Here is a 23,323-nt window from a genome sequence, read left to right as displayed (position 1 = left end):
GAGGAGCCAGGTGCCTGGCTCAGTACAATGTAGGTATCCCTGCTCAGTCTGCCTGTGTGCTGAGAATTGGTGCCATCTATGCATGATCCTCATTGGCTATCCATTATGTGTCATTCAGCCACAGAGCGTTCTTCTTTCTCAGACAAAGATAGGATTAGGGTTAGCCCATTTGCCCAATTTGTCACCGGGTCTCCTTTCAGGTAACCTGAGGCCTCCACAGCTTCCTTCCCCTTTGCAACTGGCCTCCTTTCCCAACATATACTGTCATATTTTTTTTTAAATCCCTAGCATTCATTTAGCTAGGTAAAAAGGTATTATACAACACCGAATTATAAATTATTCCCATACTCTGGTAATTTAAAAGGCCTGGGGAAGTTGGATGGTTGCACGTTTGGTGTCCTCACGCTTTGTGCTTACCTACTGCAACACTGCGTTGCCATCGCTGGGATAATTAGGTAAAAATAAATGCATATTATAAGACAATAAAAGTTTTTTTTTACCTTGCATGCATATCAGCCGGTTGTTGGAGAGCCTTAACCAAAATATGATCCTTTTTAATGTATAATAGGGGCTCTTTAAGATTAAGCTAAAAAATATTTTAAAAACCTGAGAAAATTACAGATTTATGCCAAACTTCCTTCTGTCAGCAAGTGGCGCTATGACTGTAACTCAATAGTGGCATGAAGATGTATTTAGGAGTGGAATGTCATTGAACGATGCAGTGGCACAGTGCTGTCGCCTCACAGCAAGAAGGTCACTGGTTCAAGCCTCATCTGGGTCAGTTGGCATTTCTGTGTGGAGTTTGCATGTTCTCCCTGCGTTCGCCTGGGTTTCCTCCGGGTGCTCTGGTTTCCCCCACAGTCCAAAGACATGGTATAGGTGAATTGGGTAAGCTAAATTGTCCGTAGTGTATGAGTGTGTGTGAATGAGTGTGTTTGGATGTTTCCCATAGATTGGTTTGTGGCTGAACAGGCATCCGCTGTGTAAAAACCTGCTGGATAAGTTAGTGGTTCATTCCACTGTGGCGACCTCAGATAAATAAAGGGACTGAGCCGAAAAGAAAATGAATGAATGAATGAATGTCATTAAACGTGAATTTTCAAGCAGATTGGACATGGCAAATTAAACATTCCTCTTCAATGGCGAAAAACAGAACTTTGTCAGTCTGCCATGGACACATCCTTAAACGAAAAATCTAGATCTTCACAATTTAACATCACACAGGCCTTTAGATCAGACTGATGGAACTTAGATTCAATCTGATAAATTTTCTAGGAGGAGTTTGTTAGTGTAAAACATTTCATTTCTTGTTGCCTGTAGGTGGCTATATGACTGTAACTGGATTTTGGCATGTAAACGTGTTAAGGTAAAGATTCTTATTAAAGGTGTGGATTTTGAGGCAGATCAAACAAATCATGTCTGAATTAAAATAATCTGCTAAGTGGAGTAATAGGTAAACTGTGACATAAAGAAACAGAAAATATTCATTAGGCCAAACATTACTGTTGTATACAGTAGCATAAAACAAAACTATAAACATACAGCCAGGCCGAGGAGAACTCTATTCTTTTCTAGAGGAATTTAGGATTAGGGTGAATATGCAGTAGGTACAAAACTACAAATTGTGGACCAGTTTTTAGTTTTTCTTTTTGGCCCAGAATGATTGGTTGTGTTTGGAAATGGAAAGCAGTGGCTTCCTGTTACATTTTTGTGTTTTAAGAGGAGAATTGGGTGTAGTGTTTTGAAAAAAGTTTTATGCAATTTAAAACTGAGCTCAAGGCTGAGAAATAGCATCTGGTTTTGGAGATTTGCTGTATAGTTTTGCATTTTGAGTGAGAGGTTTCAAAAATTGTGTGACAAGAATATTTTGTTAAAACAGTTGGAAAAAACTGTAAAATACACCTGGAATTTGCAAAAACTGCACCTTTTTTTGGCAGAGGAACTAAAAACTTTCAGATTTCCTTTTGGGTTTTGGATTTTACTCCAAGATACTTTTTGTCAAGAGCTACTTTGTCAAAAGTGTATATGTGGCACTGTCCAGCCATTTTGCCACACCATTTTGCTATCTCTCTACACGGCTACCAGTGTGCAGCATCTACTTGGATGATGCAACAGCAGCCACTGGACAATGACACAAGTGCTCTCACCACACCCTACTGTGTAGCTATTGGTGGAGTGTACAGTATATAGCCAATTCAGTGGATGAGGATGATTAGGAGCCCATAATGGGTAATGGCTGATTTATACTTTGTGTGATTGGCATGACCCACGGAGCCTGCCTTGCACATAGTTGTGCACTTATACTTTTGCGTGCTGTTTGTGTTGCTCTGCAATAACACTTTAGAAATGCTAACTGCCAGTAGGTTTTTATGTTCCGAGTTTACTCATGGGTGTTATGTTTTTTTCTGAATGCTTCCTTAATGTACAAGAAGCTAAAACTCATGAACCGGCGGTCGTGCAACAACTTTAATCATAAGGTTAACACAAAACACCAGTTTCCATCTGGAGCTCCTTCACATGACTCGACACTTGTACACACTTGCTCCAACGGGTTCGTGCTGCTCTCACCTCCGCCCGCCCACACTTGTCAGCGCTACCAAGCTGACCAATCACAGGGCTTGCGCTATGCGTTGTTGCGACATGTAGTTAAGCACAAGTATAAATCATGGAGAGGTTGAATAATCATTGTACACAGATAATGGCAATTGTACTGATGGGTAGAAAACAAGCGCCAACCTCCCGCTCTCCCTCGTGTTGCCAATACGAAAGTAACTAAAACTACAATTCATCGACTCGCCCTTGGGGTTGGCTCCATAAACTCCAGGTGTTCACTGACTGCAATGCTAAATTGGCCAATTTTACAGCTGATAAAAACATGTTTACAGCCTGGTTCAAAATATGGTTTTGGTGCATTTAACTAATTTTACCGTTCATGACAACTGTGAGGAAGGTGGATTTTTTTTTTATAACTCATCTGTTTCATTTTTATTAAGTTATATTAAGGCCGTGCCCACTTGAGTGACAGCTAGGTCTCACTGGTCGCCATCTCATCACTTCAGTTGATTCCAGCTGATTAGCCACTGAACTTGGCATATTTTTGTTTTGTTTTATGTACTGTAGCTTTACACATCAATTGCCTTTTGAAATTATTTCCTACAATTATCAAAATTTCTTATAATATTAAACAAAAAGAACATTTTTACACTTTTATCACCAGCAGGGTGAATTTCTGTAAAGGATTTCTCACCATTCTTTCCTATAGACAAACAGTTGCAGCTCACCCAGCTGACCAGAGCCAAAAACCAGAGCACAACACATCTGTCCTCAACTCTTTACACTTGCTCCCAGTTACATTTAGAATAGATTTAAGGCCCATTTACACTAATACGTTTTAATTTGAAAACGCATATGTTTTGCTACGGCTACGCCATCCGTTCACACTACGCTGGAGTTATAATAAAAATTTTTAATTGTGTTTTGAACTGAACCTAATGGCACACTCGGAAGAACCATAATATTAATAATAAATCTTAAAAAAGGGGTAAGCTAGGTGCCCTTTAAAACTAGAGATGTAACGATTCACCATGAGTCGTCGAAAAATCGTGGAAATCAAAAACTGAATCGTGGAAATCGATTTAAACCAGTGCAAATGTTAAATGAATTGCAATACATGTTTTAAACAGAGGGGCACTGTGTTTACAAGCCCAAACTCGCTTTGTCTGCACATCAGCAGCATGCAAGAGCTGGAGCGGCAGACTAACCATACGTTCACATCGAAAGCGGCGAGGGCTTCAAAGTAGCCAGAAGTCATTCATTTCAATGAGAGCCAGCGGCGATAAGCGGCGAGGAGCTACTTGAGAGTTACTGATGTGCATTAATGATATATTTATCTTTAAAAAAAAAAGGAATCTCATGCGACAGTACAGAACACTATTGCTACTTCAGGATATTTCAGACATATGGACACATTGGATAATTAAGTGGAGCAAAGCCACACCACATGCAACTTGATCTTTCATTTTTAAATGAATTTGATTGTGTGCAACATTTTCATGCTACCGTGTGCCCTTCCAGCTGCAACCCATCACTGGGAAACATCCATACACTCTCATTCACACACATACTTTATGGACAATTTAGCCTACCCAATGCACCTTTACCACATGTCTTTGGAATTGTGGAGGAAAGCGGAGCACCCGAATGAAAACCCACGCGAACACGGGGAGACCATGCAAACTCCACACTGAAACGCCAACTGACCCAGCAGAGGCTCGAACTAGCAACCTTCTTGCTGTGAGACAACAGCATAAAACATAAAACTGTGCGCAAATATTGCAAAAAGATGTTTACTTACACTAACAGAACAACGAATATGATGCAGCATAGTAAAAAACTACTGTCCCAGATGAAACGTCTTTATGCAAAAAGCTATTAATAGAGGACTAAGAGGACTAAACTAAGAGGACTGGAGAATTGGCAGCTCCACTTGATCTGATGAATGCTAACATTATGGAGATCACACGTGCATCAGTGTTTTTATAGAGAAAATGTGAAGATGTTTTTTTCAGACTGAAAGAGAAAGTTGTGCTGTTACAAAACCAGGTGTTACATTTTTCCCTTTTTACCCTCTCTTTTCAATTAAGTTTATGCATATTTTAACAATTTGTTTATTTTATCATATATTATATACAGTATTTTATGCCATTGGCCTGGCCCCTCTGTACACACTGCTCTCTGGTTTAGGAAAACATAGATATTTTGATATTTCTTTAAAAAAAAAAATCAAATTCCAGCAGAGTCCAAGTTTTAGTTTTTTTGTATTAAAGACCCTTCTTTCATTTGTATTTTTGGGGGTAGCACGGTGGCGCAGTGAGTAGTGTCACATCCATCAGTGACCACCTGAGGGCGCTGTAGTGCATCAGGACTCAGTTAGCACTACAGCGTCCCAGAAGAACTACATTCTCATACATGCCCCGCGCACACACCGGAACACCTACACTGACCTGTCATCACATCTGTTTTGTGTTACTGTTGATTATCTGGACTATTTATACTACCATTTGCCATTGGCCTGGCCCCTCTGTACACACTGCTCTCTGGTTTAGGAAAACATAGATATTTTGATATTTCTTTAAAAAAAAAAATCAAATTCCAGCAGAGTCCAAGTTTTAGTTTTTTTGTATTAAAGACCCTTCTTTCATTTGTATTTTTGGGGGTAGCACGGTGGCGCAGTGAGTAGTGTCACATCCATCAGTGACCACCTGAGGGCGCTGTAGTGCATCAGGACTCAGTTAGCACTACAGCGTCCCAGAAGAACTACATTCTCATACATGCCCCGCGCACACACCGGAACACCTACACTGACCTGTCATCACATCTGTTTTGTGTTACTGTTGATTATCTGGACTATTTATACTACCATTTCACCACAGTTTGTTATCGCGTCGTTTGTCTTCCTTGTCGTTCGTGTCCCCAGTTCTAGTAAGTCTTGTTACCGAGTTTCTTGATCTTGTTCTTGTATTTTTTGCTGAAGTCTAGTTTGTAAAGTTATTGTTTCTGAGCCTTGTCTCTGTTTTAGTTTCTAGTTTGGTCATTTGTTTGTTACTTTATATTTTGATCACCTTGTTTGTTGCACTGTAAATAAATAATCTGCACTTGGATCCGCACCTTTTTGTTTCTTGTTTTGATCACGCTAAAACGTGACAGAACGACGCGATCACACAATGGATCCAGCGGATGATATTATAGTGCGCCTTAAACAAGGTGATCGCTCTATTGAGCGATATATAAAGGAGTTTTTGCAATTAGATGCGAAGAGCTCTCACAGTGACCTCTTGCTAATGATGTTTTTCGGGGAGGACTTTTGGAACCAGTCCGGTCACGCATGCCGCCATACGAGGATGACTGGAACCTGTATCGGTTTGTGGAGGAGGCTTTGCTAATCGCTGGCACCCCCCTCTCTGTTGCCTTGAAGGAGGAGAACCCTCAGGAGGGAGGCCTGAGTAGATGGCAACAGAGAGGGATATTTCCGGGGCCAGCTGATTTAACTAGAGCCCCTGGAGAGTCTTCTGGAGCTGTGTGAAACTTCAGCCTCTGCTCTATGCCCACAATGCCCGCCAGTGTCAGCTCCAGTTCCAGAGCAAGCTCCTTCTCCAGATGTCACTGCTCTCACGTCTCAAACCTCCAGCCCCAGAGCGCCCGCCAGTGTCGGCTCCAGCCCCAGAGCGCCCGCCAGTGTCGGCTCCAGCCCCAGAGCGCCCGCCAGTGTCGGCTCCAGCCCCAGAGCGCCCGCCAGTGTCGGCTCCAGCCCCAGAGCGCCCGCCAGTGTCGGCTCCAGCCCCAGAGCGCCCGCCAGTGTCGGCTCCAGCCCCAGAGCGCCCGCCAGTGTCGGCTCCAGCCCCAGAGCGCAGTACAATGCCAGTTCCAGTCCGGCTCCTGGCCTTACCGGCGCCACTCAAGCTCCTCGCCCTGCCGGCCCCAGCCCGGCTCCTCGCCCTGCCGGTCCCAGCCCGGCTCCTGACATTACCAACGCCATTCAGACGTCTTGCCCTGCCGGCACCTTCCAGACATCTTGCCCTGCCGGCCCCAGTCAGGCTCCATGCCCTGCCGGTTCCAGCTCAGCTCCTTGATCTGCCGACCTCGTTCGGGCTCCTTGCTCTGCCGACTCCAGTCCAGCTGCCTCCAGTCCCGCCGGCTCCAGCCCAGCTGCCTCGAGTCCCGCCGGCTCCAGCCCAGCTGCCTCCAGTCCCGCCGGCTCCAGCCCAGCTGCCTCCAGTCCCGCCGGCTCCAGCCCAGCTGCCTCCAGTCCCGCCGGCTCCAGCCCAGCTGCCTCCAGTCCCGCCGGCTCCAGCCCAGCTGCCTCCAGTCCCGCCGGCTCCAGCCCAGCTGCCTCCAGTCCCGCCGGTTCCTGTCCAGCTGCCTCCAGTTCCGCGGGCTCCTGTCCAGTTGCCTCTCCAGCTGGCTTTCTTGGGGTTCCCTTCCTTTTGTTTTCTGCAGGATCATCCTTGGGTCATCCCTCCCGCCCCTCCCTGGTGGTCCTTTCCATTATTTGGGATGGATTCCCCGGCTGCACCCTGGCTTCCTGCCGGGGTGCCTGACCCACAGACTGACCCTGATCTGGCCCTCCCATCCCTCCCTTTGTTCCTGCTCCGCTCCCCCCCCCTCTTGGAACCAGTCTGGGAGCGTCTGGAAGCCGCTCTTTAGAGGGGGGGGGGTAATGTCACATCCATCAGTGACCACCTGAGGGCGCTGTAGTGCATCAGGACTCAGTTAGCACTACAGCGTCCCAGAAGAACTACAGCTTTTTGTTTCTTGTTTTGATCACGCTAAAACGTGACAGAGTAGTACAATCGCCTCACAGCAATAAAGTCGCTGGTTCAAGCCCCAGATGGGTCAGTTGGCATTTCTGTGAGGAGTTTGCATGTTTTTCCCCGTGTTGAATTGGTGAATTGAAAAAGATAAATTGGATGTAATGTATGTGCGTGTGTGCAAGAGTGTGTGGGTGTTTCCCAGTGTTGGTTTGTGGCTGGAAGGACATCTGCAGCATAAAACATATGCTGGGTTAGTTGGCGGTTCATTCTGCTGTGGCAACCCCTGATTAATAAAGGGACTAAGCTGAAAAGAAAAGTAATTTAGCTGCACAGTCAATTCAATTCAATTCAGCTTTGTTTGTATAGCGCTTTTACAATGTAGATTGTGTCAAAGCAGCTTCACATAAATGGTCATAGTAACTGGAACAGGGTAGTTCAGTTTTTAGGGTTTTAGTTCAGTTCAGGTAGTTATGTTCAGTATGGCTTAAAATCATTACTGAGAGTCCAAACACTGAAGAGCAAATTTATCGATGCGTAGCTCTACCGATCCTGAACCATGCAAGCCAGTGGCGACAGCGGAGAGGGAAAAAAAAAACTTCACCGATAGGAGAGTGAAGAAAAAAAACCTTGAGAGAAACCAGACTCAGTTCGGCACAACCATTTAAATTTCTCCGCTGGCCAAAGTTTTAGTTTGTTCATATTAAAAAGTATTCTTTAGTTTGTATTATCCACTTTTTTATTGGAATTTGGTTTAAAATTTCAATTTAGTTATTGCAGAAAAAAATTGTAAGACAATTGTGCAGCATTTGAGAAAAATGACAGGGTTCACCTTAAATTTGTCTCAAATAATTTTGTTAAAAAACTTGACTAAATTGTGAATTATGTGATTATCTTAAATCATATCGTGAATCGGGTAAATCATTATATCCCTACTTAAACACATCTGTTTAGCTGTCCATTTACTGAATGAAGCAGAGAAAAGCTGTTCCTATTAAACATACTTCACTGAGTCAGTTTAACAATGAAGGGATTGATTGAATAAGTCTTATGAAGGAAGGTTTTGCAGAACAATTTCATGCTCCCTTGTAAAAGTATTTTGTAGTATTTTTAAAAGAAAAAATACAGTATTTTATTTTGATACATGTTGTGGCTGCTTTATTTTGTAGTTTATTTTGATGCACTTAAAATTGAGGCTTTTATGTTTAAAATTGGGTTTTCATGTTCGAAATACATTTCAACGCTGTACATGCAAACGTTTAACCAATTTTCAAAGTTATAACTTTTTTTCTGGCTACACTAGTGGCACAAACATAGATGTAATTTGAAACATTTATTTACTTTATAATAAAACCATACATGTAAACTTAAATTACTTTAAATTATATGAATGCATCTACACTAAACCTACCTTTAATCTCACTAAACCTACTAGCCTCTTGAACACACTTAGTCTATATATACACACATCATAAATCATAAGTCGTAAAATCAATGATTTCGAGCTGTAATAAAACATTACGTGCATGCATGGTTTGAACACATAGCCCACAAATAGCTCAAAATCCGTGTACACTGAAACCGCTATTTCTTACCTGCCTAATTCTGGGCCCATGTTATAGAAATCCTCCACCGTCGCATCTCGGCGCGAGCCATCGACCCAATATTCCACTGGGCGCGCGTCGGATCGAGAGGTGGGCATGATGGACCCTCGGATGACAGTTCCAATAGCCTACAAATCCCTTTGATCAGGGATGCCAGGAAACCGTATTATTTTTAACATCTGGGTGTCAGTTTAAACGATACGGTTTTGTTTTAGTCCTCAAATCTTTTCCTGATCTAAAATATCCAGGTTTACATGTATGTATTCGTGCGCGTAGCTACTCACAAATCCCAGAATATTTTCTAAACCCAGAAAAATGTATTTATCTTTTCTACGTCATCAATATGCTATATTACGATTTGTACGCGGTTTTCGGAAATAATCTTGACCATGGGTCTTTAGATGTTAAAGGCCCTCGCACATCGCACATCGCACGTCAAACCTCCCCATGACATAAAATTAAGGAAACATCATAATCCTGCGTTTCCCGATGCCAAGCGACAGAATGATCCTTGCATTTGTCTCCGCTGGAAGAAAAAAATATATACCGTCTTATTTGATGCTTCTCAAAAACCCAATGATTACTGTAAAAAGCGTTAAGATGAGGGAAACGTCGTTACAGGTAAATATCACACTGATGTTTGTGCTGGTAGCCTAAGGGGCGGGGACAGAGAGGTTATCTGTCTCACACACACACAGAGAGAGAGAGAGAGAGAGAGAGAGAGAGAGAGAGAGAGAGAGAGAGAGAGAGAGAGAGAGAGAGAGAGAGAGAGAGAGAGACGTCTCGTCTCATAATCCATGGCGCGTTGCATTGGTTGCAACCCTTAAGCTGAATACTCAGTCTAAATGAATAGACACACACTTTTTTATTTCATATTTGACGAATGAGAATTTTACCTAAGCTTAGGTAAATTAATTAAGCTATTGTAGCCTAGATTCAAATAAGGACTATACAGAGCGTTTTTTTTGTCACTTGCGAGGTTAGGTTACGATTACGACATTGCCGTCGAACCATGTTTGCTGAGATAGTGAACAATGTAGTGGTGGTTTTTAAATATGTTTTCAGGAGGGAAAAATCTGTACCACTGGCCCAGGATTAAATGCAAATATTAATTATTTAATGGGTCATTCTACAGAAACGAAACGTGCGTTTTTTTCTCCCTGCCTTCGCCGCAATATTTCTAGGTTTCTGTGCAATATTGCCAAAAAAGTGCCAGGAGTAAAAATGTTAATATTTACCCCACCTATGGGGCAAGTTGTAACAGACAGGGGGTTATAACACATGTATTTAAAGGCAGATTTCCCACAATTAATTTAAATTCAATTTAGCCATATTTCCTCAGTAACTGGTTCATTTCTTTTTTATTCTACATAGCACAGTATGCTAATGTATTTATTTGTTTATTGGATAAACACATTTGAATCTATTTGCATTATTATCCATTTATCCATTATTATACAATGCATTTATTTGCATTATTAGCAATAAAATATTTTTATCTATTAAAACAATATTTTCTATAAAAAAAAAAAACATTCAAAACAGTCCAACAGTTTGTTGCTTAATTGTAACACCCTGTTACAACTAACCCTGCTGTGTCATGATTTCCTCAAAACTGGCAAGCAAAGTCACTGTGTGTTTCTTATATCTTTCAAAATGGTTTCATTTTTTAGCCTAGAAGACGGTAATCACTACAATAAAAGACTTTAAGTTCATACCTTCACAGATTTTTTAAAAACAAAAAATATTGAGTACAATAAAAAATACTTTTATGCTGCAAAAGCGGTTTATCCTGTGTTTTTCATCCAAATTTTGCGCAAAATATTTCGATAATTGGCAGGAAGACGTCGGCTGACACTGTGGTGAAAACCTCGGAAGCATGCCATGATTAACTCTGAGCAAATACTTTAAAACTCCGTGTTACATTAAACTTTGCATTACTTTGAGCTCTGCACTCCCCTACACTTGAATATAAAAAAATAAAACTAATTAAACAAAATGTTATTTAAACAGTTACACAATTTTGAGTCAACAAAGTGGCAATAATTGTTTATTTAAATTTTAAATACTTCTGTAAAATTACAATCATCATAAAACTGCATGTTTTGTACAGAAGGGGATTCATTTTTTTAAGGTCAAAAACATATAAAAAATTTAAAATACCAAAAACAATATGTATAACATCACATATAATGTAAATGACTTAACCCTTCGATGCACTTCTTATATCTTATATTGTTTTTAACTTAAGGAAATCCTTATGTTTGTTTTTCCGGCCTTATTTTACAAACAAACACAGTTTTTGTATTTTATTAAAATTACCCATATAGGAACCTTTGCTGTTGCAAAAGCATTAATTGCTGAACACTTTGTTACCTGGCACACGTTTTACAACTCAACATGTCTGATTTCATCTATTTAATGCTTGCAAGTGTAAAAAAATTATGTCACACACACACACACACACACACACACACACACACACACACACACACACACACACACACACACATATATATATATATATATATATATATATATATATATATATATATATATATATATATATATATATATATATATATATATAATGTAATATATATATAAGGGGGTATGGGAGTTAGATTGTTTACTGTGGTTTTCCGTTTTGTATTTTCTTTTCTTTTTTTCTCTTTTTCTTTCTTACTTTTATTGATTTATTATTATTATGTTTACACTGCTCTATTACTCCGATTCACACACTAAAATGTGGATACATATGATTTCTAATGGCTATTACGTTTTTTTTTTTTCAAATGTTTTGCCACAAATTTCAGAATCCCAATGTCAATTTTCAAAACTCTAGACACAAAACTCTAAACACTTTTAACACAAGCTCTCCAGTGTTCAAAACTCTGCATGCTGTGTTCATTTCCTTAAAGAAGTCTTGCATTTGCAGGATCATTGGTTCACATAATATTTTTTATCACACACATACTACAGGAACATTACTTTAAATCACTAGCACACAAGATGCACATCGTTTCAATAAACAATCTTTAACAATCATTACATATTGTTCTTTAAAATATATAAGGTTTCATTATATAGGTTTATACATAAGTGTAGAGGAAACAGTACAGAAAAACTTATTCAATTATACTATAGTGTCAGTTTACTGTAATTTTTTCCTAACGTCCCCATATAGAAAGCTGATACATGGCATAATATATGGCAACATATGTAAATTACAATTGGATTTCACAAACAGTATATAAAATGTCATAGTCAATAAATTGTCAAAACAGTGCAAAAACACTGTTTACATTTTTTCAATCATATATTTATTTATACAACAGTTCTGTCTGGTTCTCGAATCTGATTGGCTGATAGCCGTGATATATTTAAGTAATATCAGCACTCCGCCCACATACAGCCAGCAAAAAGCAGACACTACAGATCTAAAGTTTAAAAGATGCTTGCTCAGCTGTTTAACTGTCAGCTTATGATTTGAATCCAATGCGGAAGAAAGTAGTTCCTCATACAAAAGGGTTTTTGAGACTTTCCTTGTTTGATTTTGTTTTTTATATACACGATTATGCCGTCAAACTGTTGTATAAACGCAATATTAAACTCGTAGCAGTGCAATATGGCTGTATATCGGCACTGTTGGAAGCACTAATGCACGCCTCCCACCAGTGCTAATGTACACTTAAAAATTGTCCCGTTAAAAAAACAGTAAAATACTGGCAGCTGCAGTTGCCAGCAATGTACTGTTATTTTACAGTATGTTGCTGTAAAAATACATGGACTACATTGATTTACACAATACTCAAGTGAACTCATTTTGCTCACTGAAAGCAACTGCCTCAACTTGGTCAACTGCTGAATGAGTTTATGAAGTAATGTGCTATATATGCTTAGAAGCATACTTATAATGATAACTTATTTTAGTTAATTAGAAAAGTTTGATTTAACTCTAATGTCTTAATTTTCACAACAGCACACATACATGTAAATCTGGAACTACCAGAGAGATTCTGACTGCATCAGCCACTAAATTATCTTTAAATAGAGAAACATGCAGAATAACATCAGCAGTTCACTGTTCATCTTTAACTCATACACTGGCTCTACTCTCCTCCACAACGGTGACATACAGAAGAAATTAGCTTCAGGTTTTACAGTAAAATACTGTTTTTTCCTTGATTTAACGGTAATCTACTGGCAGCTGTGGTTGCCAGCAATCTACTGTTTTTTTACATTCTATTTCCGTAGTGTAAATTAACAGTATATTACTGTTAAAATACATTTTTACACTGTGTTTTTACCTCTCACACCTTTAACCCTTTAAACCCCAGAACATATACTTCAGTTTTTATTGAAGTGTCCACACTACTGAGTGTTCAAGAAACATGTAGCAAAGCTGAAGTAAATTCATTAATTAACTAACTAATTAAATGATAATTGAGGATTAACAATGAACAAATGAAGAAATAGTGAAGGGAAAAAACAAGAACAGAACATACAAAACTTTAGTCACAGCTTTATAATGAAATAACCTGTAGAACAACAAATGATTAAATCATTTAAATGATCAGCGGATGATTAAACAACTCTACAAACATCATCACCAGCTACGCTTATTACTTAATACATGTATTTTTGTATAACATCTACTAAAGTTCTTCTTGAGAAAAAGTCAAAGTTTTACGTCACCATCATGGAGAACAGAGTTTGCTTTAGTTGGGCTCTTAGCCCTGTCATTTTTAACATTATTATATATATTGGCTGCTGCAATTGTTAAGAACTTTGTTTAAAAAGCTCCTTTGTTGTGGCAAGCCAGCCAAAAACCTAAGTCTGTTCTCATTTAGTATAATAAAAATTACTGCTCCTATTCAATGTTAAATCTATTGTTTTACATTATATGTCTATATATGGCAATGGTTTCTGGTAATTTTTAAGAATATCTTGGACAATAACACTGCTCTACGGTGTATATCGCACTCAAAGAGACACCAATAATCAGCATATGAACCTCAATAATGGTGGCAACTAACAAAATTAACAGTTTAACTCACAAACAGGCAACTGAAAGTCTAAACATAAACAACAGCAGAATAAAACACAAATAAAGAAAACTGTAAGACCATTATACAACATTTATTTATACCGCAATGCATGCTGGGATATTTGTACCATGCCACTCCCAGCATGCATTGCAGCATGAAACATTTGAGATGTTACCATTGTTGAGATACAAGGTCAGATTCATGAGGTCTGAGTGTGTATTTGTCATAACTGAACTGTTTTTGTATGTTATTTCTTAACTGTTAAGTAATTACGGAGGTATCTTTTCTGTTTCCACTTCTCATTAATTAAATTAATACCTGCAACTAAGCATAAAATCTATTGCATGAGGCCCTTCTTCCAGATTTATAACAAAACATATACCAGAACTAATTTCAGACAAATAGATTTCTCTATTTAGTGACTTTCCAACTTGATTGCTATAATACAAGCATTTTAATAATTCTTTAATATAGTAATTGGAGAGTCTGAATTAATAAGTTCAAGGGTGAAGAGTCCAACTAAACCAGCCCTTCACTCCATTACGGTGACACAAAAAACAACTTAATTTCTGTTGGATCTCAATGAGAATAGTATGGAAGTCAAATCAGTCAGTAATAAGTGTGTGTCTGCTGTTGTTTGTGGAGTTGTTTAATGATCCTCTGCTGAGAGTGAAGCTGTTTTATTTTATTAGATTTTATTTAATGTTGTAACTCAAGTCACTGTTTGTGTTTCTTGTTTATTTTCTTCAGTAATTGTAATTATTAACAGCAGGTGTTCATCAGTGTCTGAATTCACCCATTAGGGTTCATTAACACTGTCAGGTGAACTATATTAGTTAACTAGTGTATGAAATAGTGAACAAGGACACAAAGCATGATTTCAAACACAGACTTCAAAACATCGAATCTGAACTCTGTTAGCTCACAGTTTTCTGCTGTTGGTTACTTTCTCGAAAACAAAAATATTACCCAGAAAGCACTGTTTTTAATAAAATATTACTGTTTTAGTGAAAAAACACTATTTTACCGTAGAATCTGACCGTTTTTTAACAGCAATTTTTTACAGTGTACAGCCATATCGCACTGCTACTGGTTATTATCAGGTTTCTATTTTGGGATCTGTGTTTCCATCAGTCTGGGTTTGTGGATTTAGTCACAAGTTTTCTGTACATCACAGTGGTGTTTTCATTAGTCAAAATCTTGGACAGAACCTTTTGTCAATGTGAATCCAGCCTGACATTGGTCTGCTGTGATTGGGCTTTCTTACATACCGTACAGTAATGACAAATATGAAAACATTGTCTGTAAAAGTGGTACATGGAACAAAAAAAAAAAAAAACATAAATATGGAATAAGGATGAATAAGGATGAAATCTATAAATAATGTAGTCCAGTTGGGTTATTTGTCATTTTGAGCGCTTGTATCAGTTGATAATAGACATCATGTTAAGTAAATGAATATGCTTTTTTTTTTTCAAACGTAATGTTTGAGTTGCATTTTGAAATGGGATCAATTTGATGTTTAATTGTATTATATTGAAAAGGTTATCTTAGTTCAGTGAACAAATTATCTTTGACTTGTGTGTATTGTATCCAATCATTTGAAAAAGAAGTTAAGAGTTTAGCAAAACCGTACAATTTTGGCAATGGTTGTTATCTTTGTTTCTAGAGTTTTGAAAATTGACAACAGAGTTCTAAAATTTGTGTCAAAATGATTGTAAATTTTTTTTTATTTAATTAATATAATGTTGTTTAATATAAGATTAAATGTAAAAGAATCCTTACATTTTTAAAAAGAGAAAAGCTGATGTTGCTCTATAACAGGAAACACAAATGTTCAGTGAAGAGCACACAAAACTTAAAAGAGACTGGGTAAGACAGATATATTCACTAGACGTTTGCTGAAACGAAGCTGAAACATCATCAGCTCTTTTAATTTATGCTTGATGTTAAAAAAATTTCTCAATTAGAAGTTTAAAAAAATAAAACAAAAAAGCAGATTTTGGATAATGTATGCTGAAGCATACTTACTGTTCAAAACATATATCTCTTGCAGATGTCCTTTTCTTTGTTTTGTGTGAACAAAAAATATTTTTCCAGATTTCTAAAACAAAGTTTTGTGTTCTGAGTGAACCCTTAGAAATGTAGCAGCCTAATAATGCACAGGATTGTATCATAGTCAAAGTCTCAAGAACAATACCTGTTTAATTTTAAATCAAAATTTTTTTCTTTGCAGTTCATACATGTTTTATTATTATTATTATTATATACTACATGGTTCAGACCCTAAAAAACGATTTATTTTGGAGAAGAAGAAGAAGAATTAATATTACTAATAAATAATTCACGCACAGCCTGCACGGATCCTTATAACAACTTAAGTGGCGGACCCCACGTCTCCTGCGCCCCTGGCGCTCCCGAAGCACAGTGTGATTGGATAAAAGTCGGTCGTGCGGAGCCGTTGTCTCCAATAGTATCTGGATGCATTGTATGCCTTGTTAAAAATTAAGGGTTCCCATCAAATTTCACGTATAGGCTATTGCTCACAGAATGTGCTGGTGGAGGGTCAAAGTGACTTGTATTGCTTCACTGTGCAGTCTGATCTGTACCGGACGCGATGAACATGGTGCCTTGGACGCATTTCAGAGTTGGAACCCAACTTGTTTTCATCCCGCGCCATGTAACTGGCACCAACGTGTCGTAACAAGCTAGAGTAAAACGTCAGATTTAATTCAAGGAAAAAGTTTTTTAAACAGGAGCACTTATCTACCTCGCAAGGATGCCGGATGTTCTGGATCTGTACATTGGAATGGAGCTGCTCATTGCCCTTTTCTCTGTCATTGGGAATGTTATGGTGGTCTGGGCTGTGAGAATCAACCGAACTCTCCGTGACACGACCATTTATTTCATCGTCAGTTTAGCTCTGGCGGACATCGCAGTTGGGGCACTTGTCATTCCTCTGGCCATTACCATAAGCATCGGGCTTAAGACAAACTTTTACAGCTGTCTGCTGGTTGCATGTACTGTACTGGTACTAACGCAAAGTTCAATTCTTGCCCTTCTGGCTATTGCTATTGACCGCTATCTGAGAGTCAAGATACCAATGAGGTAATAAGATTTTAATTTCAAATAGGCAGTTTAATAGTCAACTTTTAAGGCTTAACAACTGTGATAACCTGTCAGTTTAGGCAATCAATTAATTGCCTAAAAGTGTAAAAACAAAATCTTGATCCGTAATTAATTTCAAACCCATATTGATGTATTAATGAAACGGAACTGAAAAAAAGAGGCTAAAATATTTTCAGGGAAAACGAATTTTATGCTACGTTTTTTTTAACAAAACAAAAACAAATCTAAAGTAGATAGAGTGAAAAGGATGACAGCATTTTAAATTTTGGATTTATTTTTTTGCAAAAAAAAAAAAAAAAAAGGCACCTAAAAGCAAACTAAGAAGGGTTATAAATTACGATTAATTTTACGCTGACAATCGTTAATGGAATGATTACTTAACTAAAATTATTATTGTGTAAGGGTTTAATGCTACAATAATTATTTAGGAAATGCAAAGCTGAAGCCAAAATGCAACAGCTTTGAGTCTTCATGAACACATAATTTACACCAGTTCTGCAAATGTAGTGTGTGCAAATTGTAATCTTAAAATCATGAATCCTTTATTCCTCCTGTTTCTGTCATTGAATGCTTCTGATTGTTTAGACATTGTCAAACTTTATTCTAATAGTTAAATAGTATTGTGCTCTGGTCTAAGTTTTGGTAAGGTAATTACACTGGACAAGTTCATAGTTTAACAAAGCAACTAGAGCCTATTTGCCAGCTGAGTGGATGGCATGCTTCACTAGCCTCATTTGCGTTGTCTGAAAAGAGCTCCTCTTCACAGAGAAGGGATTGTGTAAAAATTAAAAAAAAAAAAAATGTAATGCTTGCTTCCCAACAGAAATTCTGTAGTTAATCACCAATTTTAAATTCTGATATCCACAGCATCTAACACATATATTTCAGCAATTTATTGCAGATGTACACCACATGATGTTCTAAAACAGATTATGAAGTTGCTTCAATAACTTTAACATAAAAAATAAGATACAGATTTATAGATGGTTTTCACTTAAGAGTCACAGCACATCACTGAAACAGAGTTTTAATATTACACAGAACAAAATTGAACTGATATTGACATGAGCTGATTGTAATTATTTTTTGCAGTTTCAATGCTTTTTGGATTATAAAGTTTTCCCTTTCTGAAGCTGTTATTTGACTTTGTATTTTGGTCTAATTTTACAACTTTGACATTCCCTCATAGCTGGTGGGCTTTATGATTCCTATGAATTTTTATTTTTATTTTTTTCCTCATCACAGCTATAAAAGAGTGGTGACTCCAAATCGTGCCGGTGCTGCAGTGGTGGTGTGTTGGATGGTGGCCATCGTAGTTGGCCTGATGCCTATGTTGGGCTGGAACAATCTGGACAAGCTACAACAGACAAACGGCACAGTGGGTGTTGACCTTCTCATAACCTGTGAGTTTGAAAATGTCATCAGCATGGAGTACATGGTCTATTTCAATTTCTTTGGCTGGGTGTTGCCACCACTCATCCTCATGTTGCTTATCTACATTGAAATTTTCTTCATAATCCACAAGCAGCTCAACAAGAAGGTCATCACCAACCAAACAGACCCCACTCGATATTATGGGAAGGAGCTGAAGCTGGCGAAATCTCTTGCACTGGTGCTACTTTTGTTTGCTGTTAGCTGGCTACCCCTACATATCCTGAATTGCATAACTCTCTTCTGTCCTAATTGTGACAACTCCATGTGCCTTCTTTATGTGGCTATCTTGCTCAGTCATGGTAATTCTGTTGTCAATCCCATTGTTTATGCATTCCGCATTAAGAAATTCCAGAATGCTTTTCTTAGGATTTGGAAACAATATGTGTGCTGCACAGACAGTCCATGTCTTTCACATAGATAGCACAGATGATATCTGTTGGTATTCTAAACAGGTCACTGTGAGAATCACTTTTTAAAAATGTACCTACACATGTTTGTATATTTAAATATCCCTGAAAACAACCCAATCCTAACCAGCCATAGAAAAAAAGGCAAATCATCATATTCTTAATCATCTTGATAAATTACATAATATTAAAATGTATGTATTTGGTGTTTTCATGGATTTATACTATTTGCCAATATTAGACAATATTGTATTGTCTGAAGGAACAGTGGACTCAAAAATATATATGTGGAGGCCTGAAGTGTAAAGATAGGGCAATTGCTGGATCCACTTATTCCATACTCACTATCTTTCAGCTTAGTCCCTGTTTTATTAAGGGGTTGCCACAGCAGAATGAACTGCCGATTACTCTTGTATTAGCTGTATCCAGCAGAAGCCCATCCAACCACAACGCAGCATTGGAAAACACCCATACACTGTCATTCACACACACTCATACAATACTGCCAATTAAGTTTATTCACCTATACTGCATTTGTTCGGAATTTAAAGGAAAGCAGTGCACACAGAGGAAACCCACGTGAACAAATGGGAAATATTTCAACTCTGCATAGAAATGTCTCCTGGTCCATCCAGGACGCGAACAAGCGACCTTCTTGCCGTGAGGTAACAGCACTAACCACTGAGCCCTGTCGGCCCTGTCTTTTGTCATGGTCATCAAAACGTATAACGTGGAAAAAAAGCTTAGAATCTCTTTATTGACATGGTGGCTGGAAATATTGACATTTTTTTTTTGAGGAACTACCAGTGGTAATCGCAATATTATTGTAATGGTTATTCATTCATTCATTCATTTTCTTTTCGGCTTAGTCCCTTTTTTAATCTGGGGTCACCACAGCAGAATAAACCGCCAACTAATCCAATATATGTCAGGATCAGTTGCACAGAGAGCTGTGTAGACCCAGAGCCTGGAGCTTTGGTGTTGAATGCTGAGCTGTAGTCTACAAACAGCATTCTCACATATGTGTTTTTGCTTTCCAGGTGAGACAGCAGTGTTGAAGGTGAAAGCAATTGCATCATCAGTGGAGTGATTATTCCTTTATGCAAATTGCAGAGGGTCAGCGTGAGCGGGCAGTACAGAGCATATGTGCTTTTTAATCAGCTTCTCATAGCACTTGCTGACCAGTCATTCAAGCATGTGGTTTTAGCTAATTTCGGAATGGGCACAATAGTAGCTGTCTTAAAGCATGTGGGAACCACTGACAGAGAGAGCGAGAGGTTAAAGATGTCCATGAAACTCCCTCTAGCTGGTGTGCGCATGCTTTAAGTACACGTCCAGGGATGCCATCTGGGCCCATAGCTTTCCAGATGCTCACGTGACGGAAAGATCTTGTTACGTCCGCTACATAAACAGAGAGTGTGCTGGCGGTTTTGGTATCTCTGTCTCTGTATTGACATTTTGCTGCTTTGATGGTTTTCCTGAGGTAGTAATTTGCTTGTTTTTGTTCCTCAGCATTTCTGGATACATAGGCGGAAGCTCGCACTGATAGGGTTGTTCGAATTTTGCCATTAATCCATGGTTTTTGGCTGGGGTAGATACAGACAGTTTTTTTGGGGACCACATCTTCTATAGACTTTCTGATGAAGCATGTAACTGTGTCTGAGTACACTTCAATGTCTTCATCAGAAGCTGCCCGGAACATATCCCAGTCCACGTGATCAAAACAGTCTTAAAGTATGGAATCTGATTGGTCCGTCCAGCTCTGAAACGCATAGATATATACACTAGATGTCGCCTGGCCTATTGTTGTCTATTGGACGGAATGCGTCAATAGCGCCGCCATCTTGCTACAGGGTAGCACTCCTTTGAAATGAATGCGGGACCAAGGTACAGTGGAGGACTGTGGCCATGCAAAGCCAGAGATATACGCATATACACATATATCTGTGATCGGGAGTTTTCCTGGATGTTAGTATGTAATTTTTTTTTCTAATTACGAAAATTATAATTTTACATAACTTTTCTACATTGATGGATCAGTGACCGCACGGGCATTCCTGACAAAAAGCTTGTGTTTGTTTGTACAGAAATGTACTATTTACCCTCCCTGTTAAATTTGATCTAATCATGTCCTGAAACACAGCTCCTCTCCTGCTTTCACTTCTCATACTGACGGAGGGAGTGATTCGTTTGTGAATGAATCCCCCGAACGACTCTTTCACTAACGTTAGCCGACAATAATACAAGTTTCTGGCAGCGCAGAATCTCGTTGTCATATTTCTTTTGCATTGTTTGCTGATTTTATTTAACAAAACTAGCATAAGCCGAGTGTTTAGTGCGAGTTGGAGCTGCTTTGCCATATGGTGAATGCAGTAAGTGACTGTTATCATCAATAACGTTACCTGTTTAGCACAAAAGTTCAGAACATACAAAAACAGAAAAAACATAATATTACCTATGAAATGTTCTGCCTTTGTCCTTTATTTTTTTTGTTTGCTCGTTAATACACCCGTAGACAGCGCTAAAATCCCGCATCTTCACGTAATAACACTGTCTTGACTAGTGCGGTTGAATGACGTTTGTCCTGGGAGCACTGTACCAATGTGGCGGCGCTATTGACACATGCCCAGGGTCCCTATGCGATATCTAGTGTATATATCTATGTCTGAAACGTCCTGAGGGTGGGTGGTTTCCGTTTAAGTTTCTGCCTGTAAGCAGGCAGGAGCAGAACAGAAGAGTGATTTGATTTGCCAAACGGTGGGCGGGGGAGGGATTTGTAGGCATCCCAGATTGGGGAATAGCAGTGGTCCAGAATACAATCACCACGCGCAGACACCACAGTATGGACAATTTAGCTTACCCGATTCACCTGTACCGCATGTCTTTGGACTTGTGGGGAAAACCGGAGCACTCGGAGGAAACCCAAGCGAACACAGGGAGAACATACAAACTCCACACAGAAATGCCAACTGACCCAGCCAAGGCTCGAACCAGCGATCTTTTTGCTGTGTGGCGAACGTGCTACCCACTGTGCCTACGTGCAGCCCGTAATGGTTATTATTATTATTATACTAAATATCAAATATATAAACATTATAGTGAATGTTATAAAATATAGCATGTTTTAGTGACCTCAATATAACCCCAAACCAATGTGTGAAAAGGTTTTAAGCTCCTATGCCATGATTTATACAGCTAAAATAGCTTGGGGTGAAATCAAGCCCTAGGATCACTCTGGTTACAAAATGAGTACAGGACATTGATATTTCTATTTATTTATTTATTTTTGCCATGTTAGTTTTTTTTTTACAGAGTTGATCACAACAAATAAGGAAAAGTCATTCAATTTGAAGCAAAAAATATCTTAAGCGTGTATTTACTGATGTTAAACATGGAATCAAATTGACCCCTAAGGTTATAGGAGGGCTAATTCTCTCCATGCCATTGATTAGATGACATGTCAATTAAGACACTACGCTTCTTACAGAAATCTGTGTTTTATGAATATTATGGTAGAAAAAGCCCTGAATGAGATACATGTCACATGTTCTAGTGAAATTTGAGAAAAAGGAAGTAAGATTGCTGGGTGAAAATGAATTATACAACCTTGCTTTGGCTTAATCCCTAGTAGGGCTCGCCACAATAAAATGATCTCCCCTTGCCAATCTGCATGAGGTTAGAGAGCAAAACTACAGACAATAGGCACAGTCACACTGCAGTTTTTGCCCCTTCGATTTCCATTCATATGCAATCTGCATGCTCCAAAAACGCAAGCTCATGTGACAAGTTTCGTATATCACAGCATTCCAGGGTTCAAGCTTGGTGAATTCTAACCTGCAAATTTGTATCACGTGAATACATGAGATCACAACATGACCTCTTTGTACAGAAATATAAAAAAGGAGAAATTTTTCATCTCTTTATTATTTTTGTCTCATTATTTTTGTTTTAGTTGACTTAAGTTCATTAAGTTGTTATTTTTAGTTGTACAATTGTTAATGTGCTCATGTGTTGAATGAGTGAATAAATTGATTTGTAACACTTACAGTGCTTGCCCATCCTTTTAGTTACATAAACTCGACTACTAACATTTGCTCATCTAAAATGACTGGCATTTGTGGTATTTATTATTTAAAGCCCAAAAAGCTACATTTATTTTGAATGCTGCTTTTAACAGGGAGATGTTCTTTTACAGTTTTTTTTTTCCAACTGCTTAACCACAAAATCATTTCTTGTCATATGATTTCTGAAACATCTCACTCAAACTGACAACTACACCCCAAATCCAGAAGTTATTTCATGGTCTTGGATTTGAATAAAACACTTTTTTTCAAAACACTACACACAACTCTCTAACCCTAACCTAACAAACTATAGGGATAGTTTACAGT

General features: G+C 38.6%; 2 protein-coding genes across 2 annotated transcripts in view; one reads left to right on the top strand and one right to left on the bottom strand.

Annotated features, from left to right (window-relative positions):
• si:ch73-60h1.1 overlaps positions 1-9,566 on the bottom strand; it is an 82,528-nt gene extending 72,962 nt beyond the window's left edge. The window contains exon 1 of the mRNA XM_087273508.1: positions 8,903-9,566. Coding sequence (XP_087129634.1) covers positions 8,903-9,009 — 107 coding nt within the window. The 5' untranslated portion in view covers positions 9,010-9,566. The remainder of the gene's footprint in view (positions 1-8,902) is intronic.
• Positions 9,567-16,493: 6,927 nt separating this feature from the next.
• Positions 16,494-22,976, top strand: LOC100007535 (adenosine receptor A1-like). Its single transcript, NM_001443446.1, is given in 2 exon segments — positions 16,494-17,070; positions 18,337-22,976. Coding segments are annotated over 2 exon segments (939 nt in total). The 5' UTR covers positions 16,494-16,741; the 3' UTR covers positions 18,947-22,976.
• Positions 22,977-23,323: the final 347 nt, after the last annotated feature.

The sequence above is a fragment of the Danio rerio genome, chromosome 11 (genome assembly GCF_052040795.2).
Source record: "Danio rerio strain M-AB ecotype USA chromosome 11, GRCz13ab, whole genome shotgun sequence".
In the NCBI taxonomy this organism is placed as follows: domain Eukaryota; kingdom Metazoa; phylum Chordata; class Actinopteri; order Cypriniformes; family Danionidae; genus Danio; species Danio rerio.
Note: the sequence above shows the minus strand (reverse complement) of the source record. Positions and strands in the feature narration are given on the sequence as shown.